The 24,452-nt window shown below is 33.4% G+C and overlaps 2 protein-coding genes across 2 annotated transcripts; both read right to left on the reverse strand.

The window, feature by feature from the left end:
- Positions 1 to 2,455: 2,455 nt before the first annotated feature.
- On the reverse strand, positions 2,456 to 14,619 carry LOC129804050 (uncharacterized). The gene is made up of 5 exons (XM_055851063.1): positions 14,102 to 14,619; positions 7,145 to 8,104; positions 6,882 to 7,039; positions 6,337 to 6,539; positions 2,456 to 3,873 (listed from the first exon to the last, which is right to left on the reverse strand). The coding sequence occupies exons 1-5, from the start codon at positions 14,431 to 14,433 to the stop codon at positions 3,247 to 3,249; spliced, it is 2,280 nt and encodes a 759-aa protein (XP_055707038.1). The 5' UTR covers positions 14,434 to 14,619; the 3' UTR covers positions 2,456 to 3,246.
- An 8,503-nt stretch (positions 14,620 to 23,122) lies between these two features.
- LOC129804065 (uncharacterized) lies at positions 23,123 to 23,791 on the reverse strand. Its single transcript, XM_055851085.1, has one exon. The coding sequence runs from the start codon at positions 23,592 to 23,594 to the stop codon at positions 23,148 to 23,150; it is 447 nt and encodes a 148-aa protein (XP_055707060.1). The 5' UTR covers positions 23,595 to 23,791; the 3' UTR covers positions 23,123 to 23,147.
- Positions 23,792 to 24,452: the final 661 nt, after the last annotated feature.

The following is a 24,452-nucleotide window of genomic DNA, read 5'->3' on the forward strand; positions in this document are numbered from 1 at the left end:
TATTTAAAAATTAAATTTGGATTACTTTAGTATTTAGTTAAGTAACTTCTGGAAAAAATAAGCGCTTGACAACGAAGGATCATTAAGGAAATCAGGATTTGGCACTATTCTAATGTGATTGTATTTCATGTAGTGTGAATATCTGCTTAAAATTATTTTAAATTAGTCACATTCGAGAGATTTATCGTCTGATCAATCTTTTCCTTTAAGTTCAACAGGATTGATGTCCTTAGATCGTCCTGACCAATCCAGAAGGTCAATTTTGTCCTGATTGAATTACTTTTTAAAACTCTTGACAGTGTGTTTGGGATCATTAGCTTGATTAAAACTTAAAAACCAAAAGCAAATTCTTTTCGATCTTGAAGTACATGTCTTGTCCACAGATATCCTTGTAAACAAATTGGTTTATATTGCCTGATATTCCATATACAGACCATACGCCACTTCGCAAAAAGTAACCCCATACTATAAAATTACCACTGCTAAGTTTTACATTTTTAGTTATGTATCAAGGACAAAATTCTTCACTTTTGAGACATTTAATATTTTATTATGTCCAATGATATTAAACTTAAAGAATATTATTCCAGAATTACAGGTCCTCCTGCATATCCTTTAACAAAAATCAAACAACAGGTACGGTTTCGTTTAAATACTAACTTTGTACGTCTGGCAACGCTTCTAAACCGGGTATTTTTACATAATTGACTTTTAGTAATGCTCACTTGAGTTATTTCTTTAAATTTCTTTAAATTTTGTTCAATTTGTTCCTTTGTTTTCGGTACTGCTGCAGAAGAATTCAATTTTATTATACGAACAATGGCAGAGTCTTTACTAGAAATGGTAATTCTTTTCAAAATTTATGATTTTTTGCGTGATTTTTAAGTTTGATCATAAAAAATTATTGAATTAATCGTTCTCGTCCTTGAACAACACAATTTATTAAAAACATTTTAGTTATCCTAAACTTTTTTTTTACATAAAGCTTGTACATTTGCACCAAAGGCTTTACTTACATGATTTTTAAGTTCTCATAACTTTATTTTACGAAAATTTGTGGCATTAATGTCTACAAAGTCTACAAATGATCAAAATTACAGGAATATAATGAATTTGCAAATAAAACAAAATTTCAGGTAATATTCTTAGAGAAAATTTAAGTGTGCTATTTAAATTGGCCGCACGAATTATCCCTAAACTCATTAAATGACAAAAACACATAGTTTTAACAGATACAAATATTAAATAATTATCATTTTTATTTATAAAGGTCATTATATTTTCAAAAAAAAAAATAAAGAATAATCAGGTATAAAGATTGATATTGTATCAGAAAACATCAAAATCGGAAAATCGCTGAAGGTGTGCTATTTATCTTGTCGCCACTGTATGTGGGGGTTAAGCGGTCTTCAGACTAGAGGTGTAGCCTAGTTCCCGGAGGTCTTACGATTCCAAATGGTAACCAATTTTATTGCTAAATCTAAATCTGAATCTAAAAGATCATTTTTCTTTGATAATCCAATCCTAAGTCTAATTTCCCAAAATATCTTGACTTGACTGATAAGAAATTATAACAGTTAAGCTATATGGCTAAGCCTTAGGTCTGAAGCCCGTATTAGAGTATCGAGTTATTTCTGACTGACCGGACTGAATCAGTTAAGTATATAAAAGGTATAGAGCGACAATCAGAACAAGTGATTCCCAACCCACAAATTTAACCAAAATACAGACAGGAAAAAGTTCCTGCCTCCACCCAAGCTTGAACTGGGGACCTTTCGCTATCTAGGCGAATGCTCTACAAACTAAACTATGGGGGCCACTGGCTCTGATTGTCTTTGCCACTGATCTCAACCAATTGCCAAGTGCACTTCAACTCATTTTCGACTCACTACGAGCCTGGAGAAATAGTATCATGCGTTCAATTGAACCAGCAGCCCATGTCTTCCATGGAGAATTAATTTCTCTCTGTGCATAAACACAAAGTCTGTTCAATCACTTTCACAATAAATTAATTCTACATGGAAAACATGGGCTGCTAGTTCAATTGAACGCATGATACCGTTTCTCCATGATTCTCGTTTTCTGGCGATTTTTTCAGGTCAGGTATGTTTGGACGAAATGTTCGCCTAGACCACCTCCAAAACATATCCAAAAATAAAAGAAATCAAAGGAGCCGTTTTCGTGATAAATCAAAAGACAAGGTTTTGTAGAGGATTTAAGGGGGTAGGAGGGGGGAAATTAAAAAAAACGTCTAGAGCTACGATTTTTTTATTGGGGGTCACGAAGACCGGAACTTGATATCTCTTTTCGTTTAAGCTCTAGGACGGTGCCAAGTTAAAAAAAGTCGATTATATAATTGCTCTCTCTTTGAGTTCGAGCAGTAAAAATAGAATATTTCGAAGAAAGGTTCACAGGAAATGCTTTTTAGTGGAAAATAGAAAAATATGTTGTGTGATTTTATTAAAAGTTCATTTAATTTTGTTTTTATGTCCATTTGGTAGATGTCTTAGCTAAGGGCCTTGACAGACCTGAGGATTATCCGAGAGACGGCTTAGCGCATTTATATTAGAAATAATGGTCGAACTACATTTCCATCATTTTCCACTAAGTCGTCTCTCGGCTTTAGTCGTAAGTGTGTCTAGGGCATAACTGTTTTTAGTTATTGGATTTGATTATTTCTGTTGTTTCTCTTTGAGTAATGTTTGTCAAATAATAAGTCAATCAAATAATAAGTCAAAAAAAGACTAAGTATATCTTTTTTTTTAACAATTTTAATCAAGTTCCATTTCATTTTCAATCACACATTTCTCACCGAATTAGATAATTCAAACTAACATTTGATATAAAGAAAACATTCTAATTTGTTCAACAATATAGTTACATAAAAGATTTTTTCCAGTGAATAACAGTATCATAAATATTATTTTGACTAGATGACTTTAGCATGATATTTTTTAAAAACGATTTTTATAAATCAGGAGATAAAAACTTAATATCTTAAGATATAAAAAAAGAACAAATTGAAGAGAATATATTACGAGATTGGTTTTATTTTAGCAAAGAATTTTTAAGGTCTCAAATATATATTAATATTGTATTTTTTAAGGATTTAAATTCGTTTTTGTTTTAACCTTTAAAGTTCTTATTGTCATGTCAGCTTTCAAGCTATTTTAGCTCATAGAAAAGCACGCAGATATAAGCATATCTTGGAATATAGCATACAATCCACTTTTCCAAAGATTCTTCTTAACTTTCTGCTGCTGACTGAGTATCTGTACTAAGTTCTATTTTGGGGCTGGTTGAATGAACCGAATGAACTGATGCTAAATCCACTGGTGATCCATTCTGTGAATTCTTTAAAGATGCTTCTTCAGCCATTTTTAGTCCAATGGTAGCTCCAATCTTGGCACTAGCATGCTTAAAGCTATCACTGAGTTTCACTTGAACGACATTGATGCACATTGATGTGAGTGAGAGGCCAAACATAAGGTAGACAATGCTAGCCATCATGTACATTGGATGATTTGGCACGAAATCTCCAAAGCCAATTGTTGACATGGAGATAAAGACAAAATAGAAGGATTCGAAGAACGACCAATCCTCCCACGTGGTGTATATACTAGCACCGATAAGGATATATGTGATGAGTATGAAGAAAGCCAAGGATATAGGAAGATTGAACTCATCGTCTATCTCGATTTCGGACGGCATCGGAGTTTGTGGAGTCCCAAGATCCTGCTGTGATGGTGACAAATGCAAGCCCGTGGCGTTTCCTTCTTGAGAATTTTTGGCCTCCTCGTCCTCCTTTGTAAACATACTCGGACGTCTAAATGTTGCAATTTCATACGCCATGTTAATTCCACGCATCATGTCCTGTTAGAAGAAGAATCAATTTATTAGATATGATCTATAAAGGAAATAGGGGAGACCGGAGCAGAATTAGCCACGCATGGTATTAGACAGTGGGATACTATTGCCTGCCCTAGAAGGAATATTCAAGAAACCATTACTTATTCGAAGAAAACACATCGCTTTCTATTCATTGAAATATTTATCAGCCTGTTGCAAACATTTTTCTTACAAATTATAAGCAATGAAAAATTTCGTTTGCTGGCTAATTCTTCCCCGGTCTCCCATAATAGAGGAAAGTGGGGTCTAAATTGTGAATCTTTTAAAATTGCTATATTTTTTGTAATTTTTAACTAGAACTGGACCACATAACGGTATATAATTTAGCTTCATCCACCACTTATTGTAAAACTAAATTGTAGGATAAGGCCTAGCCTAGCCTAGTTTCATTTAAACAGGCTTTGTGAACTGCTCGAACTCCCGAGAAGGAGCTCTGCCTTATATTCCTTTTCGCAATTTTTTCTGGTGCATATAAAATTATTATCGAATTTAATTTGTCTATAAATCACCACAGAACCATCTTGAAGTTGAAAATTGTTCAAGAAGAAGGTTTCAAAAAATCATTAACCTTTTAATTAATGGCAAAAAAACAAACGAGTAGTAAAAAATTCTAAATGGGCAGTAAAAAATTAAAAATGAGCAGTAAAATATCTAATTATGGTCAGTAAAAAACTTAAATCTTTACAAAAATGGGCCTAATTTATATATTTAACATTTAAAATTGTTGCAGATAGAATGAAAAGCCCTTTATTTTCCCTTTGCCAAAATCTGGACGATAATATCACTGTTTGAAATTTTTTTGTTACTGATCAATTTTAACTTTTTACTGCTCATTTATTCAATGCCATTAATAAATTAATTGACCAAAAAGGATGAAAATTAGACTTTTGACCTTCAATAATTCAAGATGGCGACTTTTCCGGTAAAAGGTGTCTAAGGACGAAATGTTCAGCTTGACTAACTACAAAACATATCCAAAAATCATTGAAATCGCTAGGGTCAATTTTTTGCAATGTTAGAAAAACCTCATTTTTGACGTATTTTAGGGGGATTTTGAACGCATGAAGGGGGAGGGGGAAAAACTAAAGAGATTAACTTCGAGATAATGTCGTTTGAGTAGGGGTCATCGAAGACTGTAAGTCGATATCTCTTACCGTTTGAATTTTATATGGGTCAAAAGACTGAAAATAGGAGAAAAACCCAATTTCAAAGATACCCGACTTCCCTCCGCTATTCCATTATTTTTTAAAAGCAATTTAAGGGGAGTGCAATTTCGACTTTGACTTTACAGCCGTAAAGTCAAAGTCGGAATTAAACTAAAGCTTGATTTGTCCAAAATTCCACGTTATTCTAAATTTCAAATTTTTAGCAGGAAATTAAATGTCAATATCGATCTCAATAAATTCAAAATCTAGGTTTTATACAAATTCTTGAAATAGAGACCAATAAATGCTGAAATTTTTGTTGTCTCATACAAATAGGACATTTTATAAAATTAATCTAAATTATTATCATTCTAAAAAATTTAATAACTGTTTTTATTTCTTATATAGGGGAAGGTTTCGCAGCTTCGTAAAAGTTGATTTTTTCAAGTTACTTAACAAATTTCATCCATGGTCATATATTCTAAAAGCTAGTCCAATATCTCACATTTCCTGACAAACTTGGAAGCATAGACCTTTTTTCCTGGGTCCAAAACGCAAATACAAAAAAATGGACCTAAGTCATGTGTCCATGTCTTCATGTGTTCTTGGATCCATGGAGAGGATAGACACAGAATCCTGTGTCTATCCTCTCCATGGTGATGAGCTCCGTGATCCAACCTTGTCCACCAACTCCAGTGCAAATCAAGTGTAACGATATATACCTTACGTGTTTCTTCCTTAATTATGCTATACCTGATGAAGGGGACATCGTATTCCCGAAACGTTGTAGCGAATAAAAATTGAAAGAGGCGAAATAGGGTCTTACTCCGTTTTCACTAAATATAGCCTAAAATTGTTTTTTTTTTAAATGCGTGGTACCTCCTACAAACGGTGAAAACAAATAGATGAAAGTTTTAGCTAGGTAGTGATGCGAAATTTTTCGTGTACAGTGTAATGTTTTCGGGGAAAATGAGGCCTACAGAGGTGGGAAAAAGTGGTACGAAGCTGAACAAACTAGGGCAGCTTCGTAAAAGTCGCCACTAAATTTACATTTTCCTGTAAAGGAAAATCCAAGGATTTCCAGGAATTTTGTGAGGCGGAATTATGAACCTAATATGTAAGAGATTTTTTTGACATAGTGACATAATTGATTTGGTTTTTGTAGCATTCAGTAAAAAATCTTAGTCTTGGACAATTTTTTCCCTACGAATCTGCACAATCTCCCCTTAGCTTTAAGATTTTAACATTTTTTTATTATGGGTTATATATCGGATTTTCATACCTGGACTTGAGCTTGCTTCCGAACTTTACGACAGGATCCTGTGTAGTAGAGTCGCCTTACGTACGACCATAGGAATTTTATTCCTCTTGTGAAAAGTTTACCAAAATCTGCTAGAAGAATTAAAAAGATTGGTATCCCTATGACAGCGTATACAATAGTAATGGCCCTTCCTGTAGTAGTAGCCGGAGAAATGTGACCATATCCTTTTGAAAGAAATTAAAAAAAAAGAAAATATCAAAAAAAGAAATTCAATTTTCAATACAATTTTTTGCAAAAAGAGTATACCATCAGGGAGTTAACGAGTACCTACGTCTACGCTTAGTACGAGTGAACTACGAGTGATAGACTTGTTTACTCCCTGAATATTAGCCAACAAGAAACTTCTGTATTTAGCATGACGGTCCTTAAACTATTTTCTTTTGGTATTTTTTAATTTAAGAATGTAGCATTACTAATTAGGATTTATTATTATGATTTATTATTTAGTCTATTATTAAATATTCCCAGGATTTATTATAATGTTGTTCTCAAGGATGTTTAATTACCAATTGTTGTGACAACAGTCAGACAATAGGCCCAACCATTGAGAAAAGACCATGCCTTTTGACCACTGTAACTCGTCATACCGGCCTCATGAGCAGTATGGAGTTCTTCTTCAAATTTGCGCAACCGAGCACGAGCTTGTGCCTTCCAGTCCTCCTCCCTAATCAACATGTAGACCCAAGTACAAGGAAGAAATATTTTACCACAATAAGAAAAGAAAAGTATAATCAAAGATACTGAAGGAAGAAGGAATTTATTTGACCACCTGAGATTGTGACTGGAGATCCAAAGTTGATCAACAAAGTCTCGCTTGACTCGCTTGACGCCACACTTGTAGAAATTCTCAAATGCTCCCTCGACAAAGCGAAAGATGATACCACCAATTCCACAGAAAATAATCAAAATTATAAGATTGGATAGGCATCGATTTCGTAGGAGGCAAATCTTTTCAACTTCTTCGCTATTTGCTGCTTTAAACTCCTGCCAAAGTTCCCATTTGGTTTTCACCTTAGTTGTGTCCATTGTACCCAACTTATCCACTGAGGATGAAGTCTTTCTATCGCTTTTACTTATTCCTGGAGCTTGTGCATGTACACCATTAGACCTAGGCAAATTGGTATCAATCAATTTCCTCAGATCATTGGAACTCTCAGTCGGAGTATTTTTATTGTTTGTATCACATTCAGCTTCATCTCCAACGTCTTCCTCAGTGGTCGAACAAGAAACGGTTGATGATTCAAAATCCACAGGTTCAAGAGACACTTTCCTATTGGTCTCCCTCATGGATGACGATCTTTGAGGTGTTTGGGATCGTTTCTCCGCAACAAGTAACTTAGGCTGTGTTTCTTCAGGAAGCACCTGTTGCTCCTGATTGGTCAGATTAGACATCTTCTGTGCTCTATTGAAATTTTCAATTAGAGTTTGCTTGTCTTCAACACCCTTCCTGGCACTCATTCGTGGAATTTGAGATTTGAATTGATTGTATCCTTCAGTGATACGTTTTCGGTCAAATTCTTCAAGTTTTCTCACCCTCAAACGATCCAAATCACGCTTTTCCTGCTCAAATTTGCGCCTCTCAATTTCCAGACGCTTCCTCTCTTCCTCAAATCGCTTGAGATTCTCTTGCACTTTGCTTGCAGATAGTCTCATTGCTGCTGGTGGAGATTCTATCTTCTTTGTATCTCTAGTGTCTTTTACACAGTTTTCCAACGCCTCATCCTTGTGTCTAAAAATAATGAATAGATTTATCTAGGAATAGTTAATAAAATTATTGTCTATGTACTTGCAGCATTTAACATGATTTCGCTTAAGATCGGGGATTAATAGAATTATCCTTTTTGATGAACTATCATTACAGAAAATCGAAAATTCGAAAATTTCACATAAAGGTGAACTAGGATCTAGATTCTAGTAAAAGGATTGATTAGGAGAATGTTGGCATAGTTCGCACACAGTGAACCTTCAAACGATGCGAATTTTCTCTTCGTTTGCAAAGACCTGGAGGGGAATTCTGTAACTCTCTGGCAATGCCATATGACAAATTCGGTTTGAATCTCAGGAGAGCTTTTTTGAAAATGCGATTCTGTAGCCGTGGCATTGCCATTTCAGCTCACGTGACATTGTCAGAAGTCACATATTTGAGATTTCTGGCAATTAAAATGACACTGAATATTGTTAAACAAATCAACCAAGACAGACTGTGTTTGCATAATATCACTAAGTAAAGGCATTTCATTAAAAAATCAGTGAATTGCATTTTTGAACTCATGACAAAAAAAGCTAGATTGGCATTGCCAGGTTTCGAACTCACGCGTGACAATACTACGAAAATTACAGAATTCCCCTACTGGTTTATCATTTCTCATCTCGTCTCGTGAGGTTAATAATCAACTATCTTATGGCTAAGCAATGACGACCTAGCTCTTTGCAAACAAATAAAAAAATCGTATCGTTTGAAGGTTTAATCTGTGCAAATCATGTTTACATTCCCCTAATTCATTATAAGTTTTGGCTATCGATCTACGTTAAGCGTGAAAGTTCTAAAATCTACGACAAATTCAAGTGAGAAATGAGAATAATTTTGATATTTAGAGGAAACTGGGGCATCATCGAACAGTAATTTTTATTTTTTTTATCTTCTAGACTATGACGAACATTTCTTCAGTGGGCAAGCATTTCTAGTATCTATGAATTCATACAGGTCTCATCCTCTGAAGTCTAATATCAAATTAAAAAATCGCAGTGTTTGGCGGTGCCCCAGTTTTCCCTAATATATAAAGATTAACAAATTTCAAGCAATGAGCAACTACTCTGTGAAGTTACCGTCGCTAAATCTATAAACGTGTTAAAAATTTTCATAAAAATCATTTAAAAATAAAATTGTTTTGAGTAATGCAGTCGACGATATTGTTACGGTTGCATGGCCTCTACAAACTAGACAAATTTATGTCCATATTGAACATTTAAAGCTTCTACAAACTAGAGAAATTTATGTCCATATTGAAGCATGTTCCCTACGCTTGTGTAGGAAAAAACTCTTCAATACGTACATAAATTTCTCTAGTGTGTAGAGGCCATTAAAGGAATCATTCTCCGAGATCGAATGGGGAACGTAGCCGTTCGTGAGGAGCTGAAAGTCGAGGAGTTGCTTCTTCGAGTTGAAAGGTCCAAACTTCGATGGTATGGTCATGTTCATCACATGAATAAAGAAAGATTCCCCAAAAAAGCTATACAAACCATTGTGAGGAGATCTCGAATTTGGGGTAAACCTAGGACAAGGTGACGGAATCAAATTCAGGATCATGCCTTAGAGCACTCTGGCCTAGGATCGAACCCGAACATCTTCCTGAAGTGGCAGATGAACGACAGACGTAGTGTGTTAACCTTGATGTAATGGGTCCGCGTTCCCAATAGAGATAAACGTTTGAAAATGCAAATGATGAATTTCTATAAATGAAATACAAGTCTACCAGGGAAGCGTTTAAACGTTCTCTTGCGTCCATAATCTTCTGTCACTTTCCGTTCGGTCGGACGTTTATTGAAAGTTGCTACAAAGGGTGGTATGCTTTTACCCTCTCCAAGCATTAGTAACTATATATTATTACTATTTCAGAAAGATAGTCCTTTGGGACTGAGCATTTTATGGAAAAGGATTCACAGAGTAACAGGTGGAAGTTTAAATAATTATTGATTATAATAAGGGTCCACCGTTATCTAAGCGTTGGAGGCCAAACTTTCAGATCCAATCAATGGAAATGTTTTTTCTCGGGTTATAAAAAACCAGTAAAATAAGGGAAAAGAATGGGGAAAAAATGAAAAAATCAAGTAGGGAAGACTGGGGCAAATTTGTCAAAATAAAAATTTCAATATTCACTATTTTCTAAAATAAAAGAGCCTTCATGAACCTTTTTAAACTTACAAAGTATCAAGGGATTCGAGGAAGGATTATGTAAAATAAAAAATAATGAAATTTTGAGCCCTATTTTTGGAATATTTGGCTTACAGAAAATATTAATACTGATTTAGTTCAATTTAAGCACATTTCTCGTTAAGATAGAGAAAATTTATCTTCGACAAAGTTGTAGAGGAATAAATTTCCTATAAAAATATGTCTATGTGATATTTTTAACGTTTGCGAGAGTAAAACGTCACAAATTATACGAAAACTGACAAAATTTGCCCCGGCAATCTCCACAAAATAGACTTTTAGAAAATGATTCGAAAATCACATTTTTCCGAGATAGAGGATAATAGTCTTCTGCAATGTTGTAGAGCAGTAAATTTCCTAAGAATATGCTCATTATAAAACGTGTAAGTTTTCTCAGAGCTCGTGAAAGAATTAAATATGGGTTTTGATAAGTTTTGCCCCAGTCTCCCCTAATCAGTATATTTTCCAAATTTGAAATAATCCTAAATTTTATATTTTTGAAAATTATATGTCCCAAAGATCCCTACCCTCTCCTATACGCTACACCGCAAAAGTGGTCTCGCATTAATCGTCTAAAGAATTATTAAGTTCTTTAGCGTTCTAGCTCATAAAAATAAGCCTCATGCTCACAGTTTTAGCTTTCTGCAAAAATATTTTCAACTGCACTATTTATCTGGCCTAAATTGATTGAAACCTAGGTTTGTGCGAGATTTAAAGATCATTCATTGTAGAATTTATGCTTTATCAATGGGGTAGAAGAATACAATGTTTACCACTTTCATAGCCCTTAACATTGGAAAATTACTAAAGGCTATTTAAAGTTATCGTCGTATGGTAGAAATATTTTTCTGGGAATTCTCATAATCATAATTGTGGAGCTCAGAGGCAAAATGACACATATCCTATGCTTTAGCCATAGGATATGTGTCATTTTGCCTCTGAGCTCCACAATTGAGACGCTCAGAATCGAAGTGGACTGTTTTAATAGGGAAATGCATACGAAGGAGACCACTTCTGCTCTGAGCGTCTCAATTAGGAATGAAAGAAGAGTGCGACATATCATCGAAATGTAAAAACATAATTTCGACTATGAAGGGGAAGGGTGAATGTAACTTAAAACCATGTTATTAAGATCGATTTTTGTGTGGTTCCTCGACAACTCGAAACCGCTATTTCTAACCGTTCGACCTGCATATAAATCTTGTAACCGCCCGGATGTAAAATCAATTTCAGCTATTGACACCAATTAAATTAAAAAAAAAAACAGAAAGTAATCCATATGGGATGCAATTTTCGTTAAACTTGTAAAATTGTATTAAAATCTTTACAGGGAGGTGGGGCTACTTTGATCTGTAGAGCTACATTGATATACGATTTTTGTGCATATTTCTAAGGAAAACTGGGCTTTAACGTAATGTAATTTAGCTCTACAAAGCAATTGTGAAACTAAAAAAAAATAGGGGAGAGCGGGGTAGAATTAGCCACCAAATGAAAATTTTCATTGTGTATAATTTGTACAAAAAATGTTTCTATGAGACTGATAAATATTTCAATGAATAGGAAGGGAAGTATATATTTAAAAGGGACAGATAATCCTAACCGGCTTATGTAGGTGAGATTCTTAACGTGAGCTAACTCGGAATGCATGCAAGTTCGATTTAGAGCTGAAGTTGGGAGACGCCATTCAGTTATCTTGAATCAAATTCGTGAAATTATACAAATTTTGTATTTAAACCAAAATATCAAGGATTTGGATGAACTGACAGAAAAGTGTTATATGGGTGAAATGTAGACCAGAATGTTCTCTATAATTTTCCCATAGAACATGATCTCATCGATTACTCAGCAGCCAAGATAATCGAGGTTTTTTGTTTCTTAACTCGTTTTTTCATCCAGAGTGCCCCAAGTGTTCATTTGTTGAACTTCAACTATATCAAAGAATTGTTGTATTTTGTGGGACTTTCCATTTAAAACTATATTTTAAGTGTCTTGGTGGAGTAGAGGCAGTCAAATTGGCATCTGAGTGATTTCAAAGCGTTATTATTGGAAAAATCAATTTTTTCACACTTAAACGGCAAAATCGGAGTGATAGCGTAGTCTGAGTGGAAAATTATGTATGAACGAAATGTAGAGACAAATGTGCTCTACAATTATGTTGAAGTAATCATCAAAATCAGTTCAGCGACAGTCGAGATAATTGAGGTTATGTGATATTGAAATTGGTTTTTCGACTGTGGCGCCCCTGGTGTTGGTCCCACGAAGTTTAAATATTCTAGAAAGTTGTAGCATTTGGTGAGATCTTTCGTTTAAGCCCTCATTCATCAAAATCGGTCACATAGAACCGGAGATATGATTTTTTGAATTTCGTGAACTTTGACCCCTCATATCTCCGGTTCTATTGAAACCACAGCGCACATACGCACCATTTTAGAAACGTCCTAGACTGGACTACAACATACTAAAATTTCATTAACTTGCACAATGCCGTTTTTGAGAAAAGTGACTTTGAATTTCGATGAATTTTGACGCTATCACAGCGCCACCTGTGGTGACTTTTTGAACTTCCATCTGAAAGTGCTCATCGAGACGAAACCAAAAAGGTAAAATTTAGGTCGCTATGTTAATTAGAACCGGAGATAGAGGCCGGTCAATGTTCGAACTTTGACCCCTTATAGCTCGGGTCAGGGGTTATGGATCGACTTAAGGTTTTTTTTGTTTGATAGGTATAATCAACGGCTACAACATACTAAATTTTCAGCCCAATGCACAATGGAATTTTTGAGTTATTTAACTTTTAAGATTTAAAAATTTTCTTTTCAAAAAAAGCGCCCCTAGCTGTGGTTTTATGAACTTGCGATGTTAGAAGGGGAAGTGGCATTTCACGAGAGCTTTCCAAAAAGCCCTCACTTTTTAAATTCTGACAATTAGAACCGGAGTTATGGCCATTTTAAGAATTTTTTTTTGGACCCTTATAGCTCGGGTCAGGGGGGTCGGGGGACCTTAAGTTTGGTATTGATGGAAAGCTCTAAGGCCCAGCTATAACAAACTAAAATTTGAGCCCGCTCAATGCCATAGGGGCGGATCTATTGAGAAAACAAAAAAAGGGGGGTCTTCAAAATGGCGGAAGGAGGGGTGGGGGGTGGGGGGTCAATGCACCAAGTTGCAATTTTCACCCGATATATAACCTTTGCCGAAAACCGCAAGTCGATATCTTTTTTAGTTTAGGAGCTATTAAGCTCCAAAGAGCGGCCGGCCGGGAACGTAAATTAGCCACATATATATTCGTGATCAGGAAGTGCTGAAACACGTTTTGGCCAAGTTTGAGCGCGATCGGACGACATGAAATTTTGTTAGGATTATAGTAGGTGAGATTGTTAAGAATCTCACCTAATATAGAGTGGTTTCCTCAATATTCCTTCGCAGGTAAACTATAAGATACCACTAACTAATACTATACGTGGCTAATTCTGCCCCGGTCTCCCCTAATTGTAAGGCCCAGTTTCCTTTAAAAATATGCGAAAATATCGTAAAACAATCTAGCTCCACAGCTCAAAGTATTCCTACCTCCTCCTAATTGACATAGTTTTCTTTTTCAAAATCGCGTGAACCCCTCGGTTTGAAAAGGATTTTGTTCTAGTGTGTGAAAGTTGAAAGGTGTTATCTGCTGCATATTACTTTAATTCTTACATGGGACTGTAAATAGGTGTAAGACCAATAAAATAAGTATATCAACTTATTTTCACGATCAAAAGCAAAAAGAAATTAAATGCTGCAAGTAAATTCTAAAATTCCCACCGTGGTGATGATAGACTCCTTCTGGCTGTTCTCATGAGAGATGCAACCTCAGTTGTGCTATTTGTGGGATCAACTCTTGGTGTACTCTGGCTCCGTGTGTTGCTCACTTTGCGATCGCGACGTCCCAAGATTTTTGATCGATATGCTGAGACACCTCCACGTGCCTCACGGTGACCTCTAGCATCTTCAGCTACACCATAGACATTCTCATCTTCATCTGAGGAACATCTCTGGCCCAGACGATATCCCTCAGCCAATTGTCCATGGTGCTGACGATTAATTTTGCGCCTCCTACGCACAACACAAGGCACATCGCGATTCCCATCAGCCATTTTTCCTCAAGCACTCCACACACCGAAAATTTTATTATCACTTTTCAATCAAATTTAAATAAAATTTATCACGGACACAGTATCATTGCAGATCAAAAAAATACCCTTTTCTCTCTCTCAATTTTCACTGAATATCCGGGGAGACCGATCGAATCAGTGGCCTTAAGACTTGCGCCATTTTGGAAACTTGTGTAGAAAATTTACTGTGGTGTGAAATTTTCATCTCGCGAAAGATCCCGAACAGCTAAATATAAAACATAGTGTGGAAATCATGCTCATTTTTATGATATAATCTATTTTGGACCACACTCTACCGTACACACAGAAGTGATCTGCCTTTCTGTAAGATCAACAAATGCGGATGACGTTAGAGTAGAAAGCTCTAAATATTCTGAACACATTCTCTCCTGAAGACTCAAACCACATTGACTAATTCAAGGAAGCAAGTTCATTGAAACATCTTTATTATGTCATCAGTTAAGTATTGCAAATATTCTGTTTGAATGTTTGTAGTATTTAAAGATCTTAATTTAACAGGTTCCGAAGATCAAAGAATGAAATTTGTGATAATTCTGTTATGCAGCGGGTGTGATTTACTAAAAATACTTTTGCGACAACCAAATATAAATTCAGATCAATTTTGTATATAAATAGATTACGATCAGTAATTGTGTTATTGATGAACACAACTGTCTCTAAATTTATTTGAAATCATTGAACGTTGTGTTAATTATGATCATAGCACGATCAATTAAATAAATAGTAGAGAAAATGGTCACGCAGACATCCATTAGTGATTTGTTACAATACACGAGAAATTTATAACTGAAAATTCACTTTGAAATTGCAATATTACTATGCTACATCTTACATTTTCATTCTTAAAAGAAATTTAAAAATAATGCTCTTCACTCTTCCTAATAAATTTGTTATGCAGATCGTTCCAGATGACATGAAACATTTTAGTAGCAATTAACTAAGATGCTTTATTGAAAATTTCATTGAAGCATTGAGAAAATTCAGGAGGACGATTTTCAGTCTTCCACATTTGTCACAAATGTTTTTAACGCCTCTTAAATTGACAACATTTTAAGTATAGCCTGGTACATTGTACTTCGAAGTAGATCACATCAAAGGAAAAGAGGTGACAAAATGACCAAGACTTCGCGGAACACTTGAACTTGCTGTGACTCAAAAAATGTAAAAGAGCATTAATGTGAGTCTCATTGTATTTATTGGAAGAATAGAATTGTTTAGGGGAAAGTGCCCATGCTTTACATGGTTCCAAGCTTTACAATGACTAAGTTTTTCGTATGGTTCTCAATAAATGTGACTCATCACATCCATATTTTAAAAACTAGGGGAAGTTGTCTTGTTTTTAAAATATAACTTGGGGTCGCATTTATTCAAAAACATAGGAAAAAATTAGTCATTATAAAGTTTGGGACCGTTCAAAGCAAGGGCACTTTCCCCTAGCAGTCTAAGGGCTTTGACTGACTTGAGGATTAGCCGAGAGACGGCTTAGCGTAATTATATTCGAAATAATGTTTAAACCACATTCCTATAATTTTCCACTAATCCGTGTCTTGTCTTAAGCCCTGACTGTGTCAAGGACCTAATACTCATGGAAATCTTAGGCTGAAATCATAACTTGCGGCTGTATTTGCGTCATTTTCGTATTTTTTACTCAATTTAAATAAAATATTCAGTAAAACTCATATACGGAAGAATTCGTTTTGAAATATTCAGTCTTAACGTATTTTTAGAATACCTTCCTTAACTTTCAAAAAAAAAAAAAACTCCTGCTATTCTGTAAATTTGGAACTTTATCTGATATTTATCTGTTATTCTACTTTGAGCAACTCAAGTTTCGAACAACTCTTTTTTTATCAATATATTCTTAATTAATTTAACCCATTATAATATCATATTTTAATAGCTAATCCAATGTCTCCGATTTCTTGATGAGACCCATGAGTCAAATCCACCAGGAACATTGAGAAAAATGAGACGTCCGAAGCTTGAGTCCTTCGAAGGTAGCGCGTATTTCCCTACGCTTTGTAGGGAAATTTGTAAATATTTTACGAACATTTAACTAAGCGCTCCAATTAAACCTTTTTATGAAACGGGATTTAAGCTTCCGGGAATTTGGCTTTTCGAGGTTTTGGCCAATGCCACTTTTGGATACTATTTCGGCCAACCTGATTTTCGTAATAATTTTGCCATTCGAGAACTCTGATCAGGTCTTTTCCTTATCATCTCGTTTATATGGGCGACACATTTTTTTTATTTTCTAGTGTACAACCTTTAGCTAGAGAATAAAAAAAAAGACTAAAAATTTATGGAATTTTCAGAAACAAATATAGGGCCGAAATTACAAGCTGTCCAGAATTAGGAGCAGTTCCTCTAATAACACTAAAAATTTTAAAAATTGATCTGATTATTGGCAGAAGTTTCGATTCTCGGTTGGGACATTTCTCAACTGTTTGATCTTTTTTTTATAACGGATAGAAAGCATTTTGCCTGAACACAGCCATAGTTCTCCCAAATATACGAACGGTTTTGTAAGCCAAAAGCTATAGATTTTGATCAACTCATTGAATTCCAAAAGGATACTCATAAGATTTCTTGTTCGAATTACGATGTGCTTCGGGTATAAACGTGGAAGTCATTACTTTATTGCAATGAAAACCAAAATTGACAAAAAAAGGAAACAAAAAAAAACAACATTGTTTTGTCTCCTTATGTGAAATCACGCACGTAATCATTGAGCAAATCAATGCTAATGCAAAAGGTAGTTCGAAAATTGGAATTTCATATTGAATTTTTGAAAATCAATAAAATTTCTGTCTAACTAGAGCTAGGAAGTTTATATAGAGATTGGCTGGGCTCACAGTTGAAGTTTGACTTCCCAGAAGTGTCTCCACTAATAGGTAAATGGCGTTGTATGAGGCTCGTGCTTATCCGGGCTTTTAGGGCCAAAATGTTATTGAGGGACATCAAACTGTTTGAAATCTAATGCTTGTTTAGTTTTAGGCGAAATATACTCTGCCGCTAAAGAGAAGACATAGAATCTCTATAATCATAACTGGAGTTTGATTAATCAATAGTGTATTGGATGAAAGGTAGATGAAACTTTGTACAAAAAGACGTTGATTTTATAAGAATTTAAACAGTTTCGAATTTTCACAGTGATTTTCTTCCTCAGTAATTATATATGAGGAATTATAATAAATTGAGCGTTTGTTACTTTTATTTTTTTTCACACAACAAAGCCAAAACAGATAAATTTTAAAACTTGAGACACTTTAAAATTCGAACAGGAAGTACTTCGGCCACTATGAGGGCTAAACGAGGACTAAAATATTTTTTCTTTGGCTTTCGAAACTGTTACAGTAGACTCTTGCTCAATCGGCTCTTTTTCAATCGGGCGCAAAATTTTCTTGACAATTTTCACGTATGATTTTAAAGCAAATTTGTTCAAATTCGCTGTAGTTCCCCTTGTTTTATCGTAATTCGAATGTTTTTTTTGTGGAATTTACAATGACTTTGATGCCCGAATCTCTCGATAATTTGGATGACATTTTGCCCCATATGCCCCATTGAGAGAGAGTCTACTGTATTCGAATTTTTTAAACTCAAGCCGTGTATCGTACAAACAAGAAATGAAGACTGATAGATAAGTACTTTGATAAAATCGAATATGAAATATTCCAGCCAGTATGTGGGATAAAATGAGAAGTAAAATTCCTTTTCTCTGGTTTTTCAATATCGAACTTCGAAAGTCTTTTTTGGTGATGCTCTGACTGTGAACACTCGGATTTTCTATTTAGCTCAGACACCTTAACTAGGTATTGACAAACCTATATATTTTTTATTTTCAATCTAAATCATTACCCGTGTCTGATTAATTAATTTTAATTAATTAATTAATAATTAATCTGATTAATATGCAAATTTTTACGAATTGGATAAATTACGAATAAATTTGTAAACAGATTTGCAACTTCGGAAGATTTTTTTATATTACAAAATATCTAAAGGTTCATGCTGCAGACGTAATTTTCTTTGACTTATCACTATTCCATTGTTACAACAGTCTCTTATTGTTATTGTAAATATAATTTTTACATATCTTAACCATCCAACATTTTATGTAAATTCCTACGTATAGGCTCAAGAGTATTTTAGAAATCTCGTAAACACAATATTTTTGTCAGATTTTGCAAGAATTTTCTTCTTCTGAGAAAAATAAGGAGAAAATTATAGCTTTTGTGTGTTCTTTCTTTATTCTGTGGGAATGAGATAAGAAATTGAAAAAAGAAGAAATTTTTGAATTGCGAAAATGTTGCTAGTGTCATCCATATTTTGGCACTCAACCAGAAGAGTGAAGAGTTGCGCATCCTTTGCGTGGTAAATGAGTATTTTCGTGACGTAGCGTTTAGTGTCACTAAATCACCGTATAGTATGAATCACAGATGGAGAATAGAGCAAGGATGAAGTATCTCAATAAATTCTACATTATTCATCAAAATGAAATTAAGAAGAAGAAAAAAAGAAAAATATTTTGCTGAAAAATCACAAATATTTGTGTCTGTGACATCTTACCGATTGTCGTGTAAATAGTACCGCAGTAGAATACAGAATTCCAGAATGACCACACTTTCTCCGGTGAATTATTGTAACCATTTTTGTAGTATTGAAAGAGACTTTGACGAAAATCATCTAATTTTTCTACAATAGCATCCTCCCATTGCTCTTGATCCTGTTTAAAGAAAAACATCAGCGATTTAATTTTAAGCATTAATTTATGAATGTATTAATCTACTCACACGTGTTAATCGAGGATTAAAACTCAATTGTCTGATTGCTTTCGCAATAGCGAAACTTTCTTTTCTTACATCCATTATGAGTCTTTCTTCATGAGATCCTTTAAAGAAGATAAGAAAAGAGATAAGAGCATAGATAAAATTTCGTTTATTTTCTTGATGATGAACTTTTTTAATCATATACGGAATTAGTATCTCACTTTTCATTTTGTAGAATTTTAAATTATTAAAATATTTGATTTATCGCTATTTAAAAAAAAACATATTTTATTTCTAAACTATTTAGAGTGTTTTAACAAGTTGAATACTATATAGTGCTCGTGCATATAACTCTTTTTAACCTACTACCGTAATTAATAGACTGTTAATACTAACATTGATATCAGAACAATGCAAGAAACACTTATAGAAAAAGTTAAATTATAAAATTTTAATTACCTATAACTAACTTTGTACTGTTTTAGGCTAACAAAAGCTGCTAAATGATTTATCTATAGAGTAAATATTCCTTCAGTGTGTTCAATGTTATTATATTGGCGTAATCAATATTACATTTTGCCGAAAGACACCTTAATATTACTAAGAACACTTATGAAAACGATACGTTTTAAAGTATCAAATGTTCCTTTTTACTTAATTGATAACCTTGAGCATATTAAAATGACTGTTAGCACAGGATTCTTTGAGTACATATATCACAAAGCACTAACAATATAGAAACCTCGATGATATTTAAAATATTTATATCAATAACGAAAACAACATAAGCCTACACCCCCACAAAATTAACTTCGTATTTCTGTAATATTTCAGGAAATGTCGCTTTTAGGATTAGTTGTCCTCCAAATAAAGATATTGTAATCCCAGATAAAATAGAGAGTCCAAGGGATTAAAAATCTTTTGAAGTTTAGGGAGTTTAGGCATTTGGCATAGATCTTTTTTTAGATTTCATTCATATCTTAAATATTTTTAGTATTCCCATTTTATATTCTCCTTTTAGTGCTCATTGATTACTATAGGCTTTCCTGTTTTAAACTATCCACGCATTGTGAAAATTATATCAAGACTGATATTGAAAAGAACTAATTATTTAAATTCAATTGTTAAAATGAAGTTGAATTAAATTTTTCCACAATTAGGCGAATTACCAATTTCTTTAAATATTTTTTAATTCATTATTGCTGGTTTGAGAATTTATATTATAGATATAGACCATTGCAGTTTAAATTGTGCAATTATTGGTTTAAAAATATTCTTAACTCAATATATTCTACTACTTATGACAAAGAAACCTCTTGTGGGCGCTTGATCTTTTTGCACCAGATGGGAATCGATATCAAAACCGCAAAAATCGAGCTAGGGATCACTCCATTCAAGAGTTAATACCTGTAATTGCACCACGAGATCTTCTGGTCTAGAGAATTTATTTATTATTTTGACATATTGCTTATGTAATTTCATAGATGTGATGCTCTTGAAATAGTTTTTTTTTTGCAAAAAAAAACAGCTTTGTATTGTATAAATGAATAGTGTTTTTTAAGGGGTTACATAGGCCATGAAGCCTAAAAAAAGCATATTTTCTCAATTTTTTTAGAGTAGTAAAAATATTATGTAATTCAAGCTCTGTAATTACATTTAAATTGTATTTTCTGAAGTTTCCATATAAACATTTTGAAAATTCAGTCGTTCGTGCCAGATTTTCAGACACACTTTAGGAAAAGAAAAAGATTTTACAGTAATCTCGATTACTCAGAATTGATTACAGTGCTGTCTCTCTATATGCACACTCTCTATATGCACAGCTTTTGTGTCGGTTGCATTCAAAATCAATTTGTTTACATTTTGACAAAGTAATAAAGAAAATTATTTTCTTCGTAACTAATTTTTCTTGTTTTTGATTTTCTTAATTTATTTTTTCTGTCTCATATTATATTTAAATAAAATAACACGGGAAAATCTAGAACAATAAAAAAATGATAATTTATTAAAAGAAAGAAAAAAAACCGTTGGGAATTTCAAAAAAAGTTGTGCATATTCAGAGAGAGAACTGTCAAAAAAAGTACCCAAACTGTGCATATAGCGAGACAGCACTGTATTCTCAAGTCAAAAAAACAAATGTTTTCCATTATTTAAACTCTTACTTGAACGGTGGATTTTGTGTTTCCTCAAACACAACTTATTTTACAAGACAAAACGCTGTGTAAAATATCCAAAAAATTATAATTTTTATATACTCCGAAAACTACATTTTTTCAAGAATTCTTCGTCCAAGTACGAGTTAAACTTATCTTTTATCAGGAAATATTTTGTTTTTCTACCTTCAGATGAATCTACTCTGTGTAATCTTGTTCACCGCAAAGTAAGTTTTTTTTTTCTAAAAGCTCCCCGAAAATAGTTTCCAATGCAAAAGGTAAATTTTTAAAACTTTTAAATAAAAATTTTAGAAAATATATTTAAATGTTTTACTATTATGTGTTTAACGCTCAACGTAAAATAACTTTTGTTTAAAAAACATGTATTTAAAATTTCCAATGAGAGAGAGCAAGATAACTAGATGTCGGTTTCATTCGCTCTCATTGAAATGTCAAAAACATGTTTACAAAATAAAAGTTATTGTGCGCTGGGCATAAGAGCTTCAATTAAATATTTTTTTATATTATTTTGAAAGAAATAGAAAAAAAATCATGTTTTTGGTGTTTGTGACCACGTAACCTCTTAACTCTTTATGGACGAGTGGGACATCGGTGTCCCAAAAACAAAAATATATTTTTGACTATAAAAATTTATCATGTCCTCTAAATAAGTCATAAAAAATAGTTTTTGTTTTTGGGACACCGATGTCCCACTCGTTCTTAAAGGGTTAAAGACTTTTGGACAAGTATTTAATTAATTTTGGAAAAAAAATGAAATGTATGTGTTTGGAGAACCTATACCAAACCTATACCTATGGAGAATCTATACTATTTGCAAAAACATTAATTAAAATGTCAAAAATAGTTTATTCTCTTCCAATTTTTTTAGAACATATCAAAAAGAAAATATTAAATTGTTTTTCCAAGAAACCAAACTCTTTCGCTTTTTAAAAGAGAAGTAATGTTTTTTTATAGTATAGTGTTAGCAGTGTTTTAAGAAGGGAAGAAATGGAAAAAAATGTAAAAAGTCAGATCAAATTAATAACAAAAATTTTGTACATACATTATTTATATTCAATATTGCGAAATTAGACTTCAGTATATTTCATGCCTTTTAGATCTACACACAGATCTCTTCTTAAGACTATATTTGGAAATAATAAAATTATTAATTATTTTTCCAGAATGTGTATTAGTATTTAATAGGGAATTATTTTTTTTATTTTATTTTTTTATTTTTTTTGGAAATATTCTTATTTTATTATTGTCCTTGTGTTAAATCTGAGTCGTCGAATTATTGTTTTACATACTAAAAAAAACATAGACAGTATTTCTCAACACTTTGCAAAGGGGAAACAATTTCTTATCTTTGATAAATTTATTGAATTAAATTTCTTTCAAAGGAAAGAAAGTTTTATACGGACTAAGGTTAAAAAATATGGCTTAGCTGCGTTTATTTTTTAAAAGTAAAATATTATATAAATAAAAGATTAGTCTATGAAATTTTGAAGAAACATTAGTCCTGCTTCTTATTTAGAAATTTTGAAATTTTAATCATCAGACGTATTAACCGTGCAGTCTGATATTGCTTCATAACTTGTCAAAACTTTTTATAAAAATGACTGAAATTGGTAAAACTAAATTAAGCACTTTTTGTAAATGTAAAAAGACCGTAAATTCCTTCTGTTATATTTGAATATTTGTTAATTCTAATTTTTTGTTGTAAAAAATAAAATAAAATAAATAATAAAATTTAGACAAACTTACCCTCAACAGCTTTGAAAATATATGCCCCAGCTAAACTGTACAGAAGCACCACAATCACAAGGAAGATATGGGTGAACCACTTTTTGGACCAACTACTGAACTTCTCATACACCCATAGGGCAACTTTTTCCCCGTGCCCCAGTCCCAATTTGGTGAAATCTTTGATACCCTCGAATTGCTTAGACATAAAGTCGCCATACTTGGCTGGATGGTCAGTGCCGAACGGATCAAAGAACGAGGGTTTTCTCAGGTTGGCATCACTGGTCATAGCTGTGGGTGGCATAGTGGTTGCAGTTGAAGGTCCATAGGGAGAATACCGAAACGGTGATTGTTGGTGATTTGGTGGAATTGTAATGGTAATTCGAGGACGATTTGGTCGACGAATTCCTCCGCCAGACAGACTCGGTGAAGCTGGAGTCTTTGGCGCCTCCATTGTGTACTCAGTAATTTTTCCAGCAGAATTTTCCAATATTTGATTAAAAATAACTAAATGCACCCTCCTCAAGTTGATACACAAGCAAAAACCTTCTTTTTCACTCTCAGAAGATTTTCATTTTGCTCCAGTTTGAAATCACTATCCCACATTTTATTTAAATAACTTCTTCTCTTCTATATAACTTTGAAAATACATTTATCTAAAATCTTGCATATTTTTGAGAACTTAATAAATTGTTCGAAAAGTAAAGTTATTACTTCAAATTTGCAATTTAAACTCAATTTACGTGCACTTTTCAACTTAGTCAATTTACAAATATTTGCATTGAGAAATTTATAAAGTTTTCGCCTATTTTCAGGTTAAAATATTGAAGTTCTCCCTCGATGAAACAGAAGATATTCAGAGCAGAGTTCTAGTAAATAAATTAATTTATTGTGTTCTTAATTCTCAATATGTTTGTATAGTCTCTAAATTTACACAATTTCCGGTCATATTACATGCGTATTTACTATTTTGAGTGTAGTCTCATTTACACTGCAATCATCATTTGAAATAAATTTTGATTCATTCACAGTCACAGCTTCTGTAATCTAGCAGTTCACAAATTGCATTCGACCCCTTCATAAGTCAATAGGATAGTCTTTTTTCTTCCCCCCCCCCATCCCTCTCCTTCCCCTTCAAAACCATGTTTTTTTATTTATTTCGAAAACGGGTCGTACGATGTCCTTCATTTTCGAATATGTTTTAGAGGTAGTCAAGCCGAATATTTCATCCTTGTATATGTTCGAAAACCATTTCGATATCGAATTTTCGTAGATCAAAGTTTAACCACTTTAGAGGAGCTATTTTTCAACT

This window comes from Phlebotomus papatasi, chromosome 2, assembly GCF_024763615.1.
Source record: "Phlebotomus papatasi isolate M1 chromosome 2, Ppap_2.1, whole genome shotgun sequence".
NCBI classification, from domain to species: Eukaryota; Metazoa; Arthropoda; class Insecta; order Diptera; family Psychodidae; genus Phlebotomus; species Phlebotomus papatasi.

Excerpts from the sequence above, each read along its gene's own strand:
- LOC129804050 (XM_055851063.1), bottom strand. The coding sequence starts at position 14,433 with ATGGCTGATGGGAATCGCGATGTGCCTTGTGTTGTGCGTAGGAGGCGC. Across the intron at positions 7,040-7,144 it reads ATCTCCAGTCACAATCTCAG|GGAGGAGGACTGGAAGGCAC; the intron begins GTGGTCAAATAA and ends CATGTTGATTAG. Across the intron at positions 3,874-6,336 it reads GGAAGCAAGCTCAAGTCCAG|GACATGATGCGTGGAATTAA; the intron begins GTATGAAAATCC and ends TTCTTCTAACAG.
- LOC129804065 (XM_055851085.1), bottom strand. The coding sequence starts at position 23,594 with ATGGAGGCGCCAAAGACTCCAGCTTCACCGAGTCTGTCTGGCGGAGGA.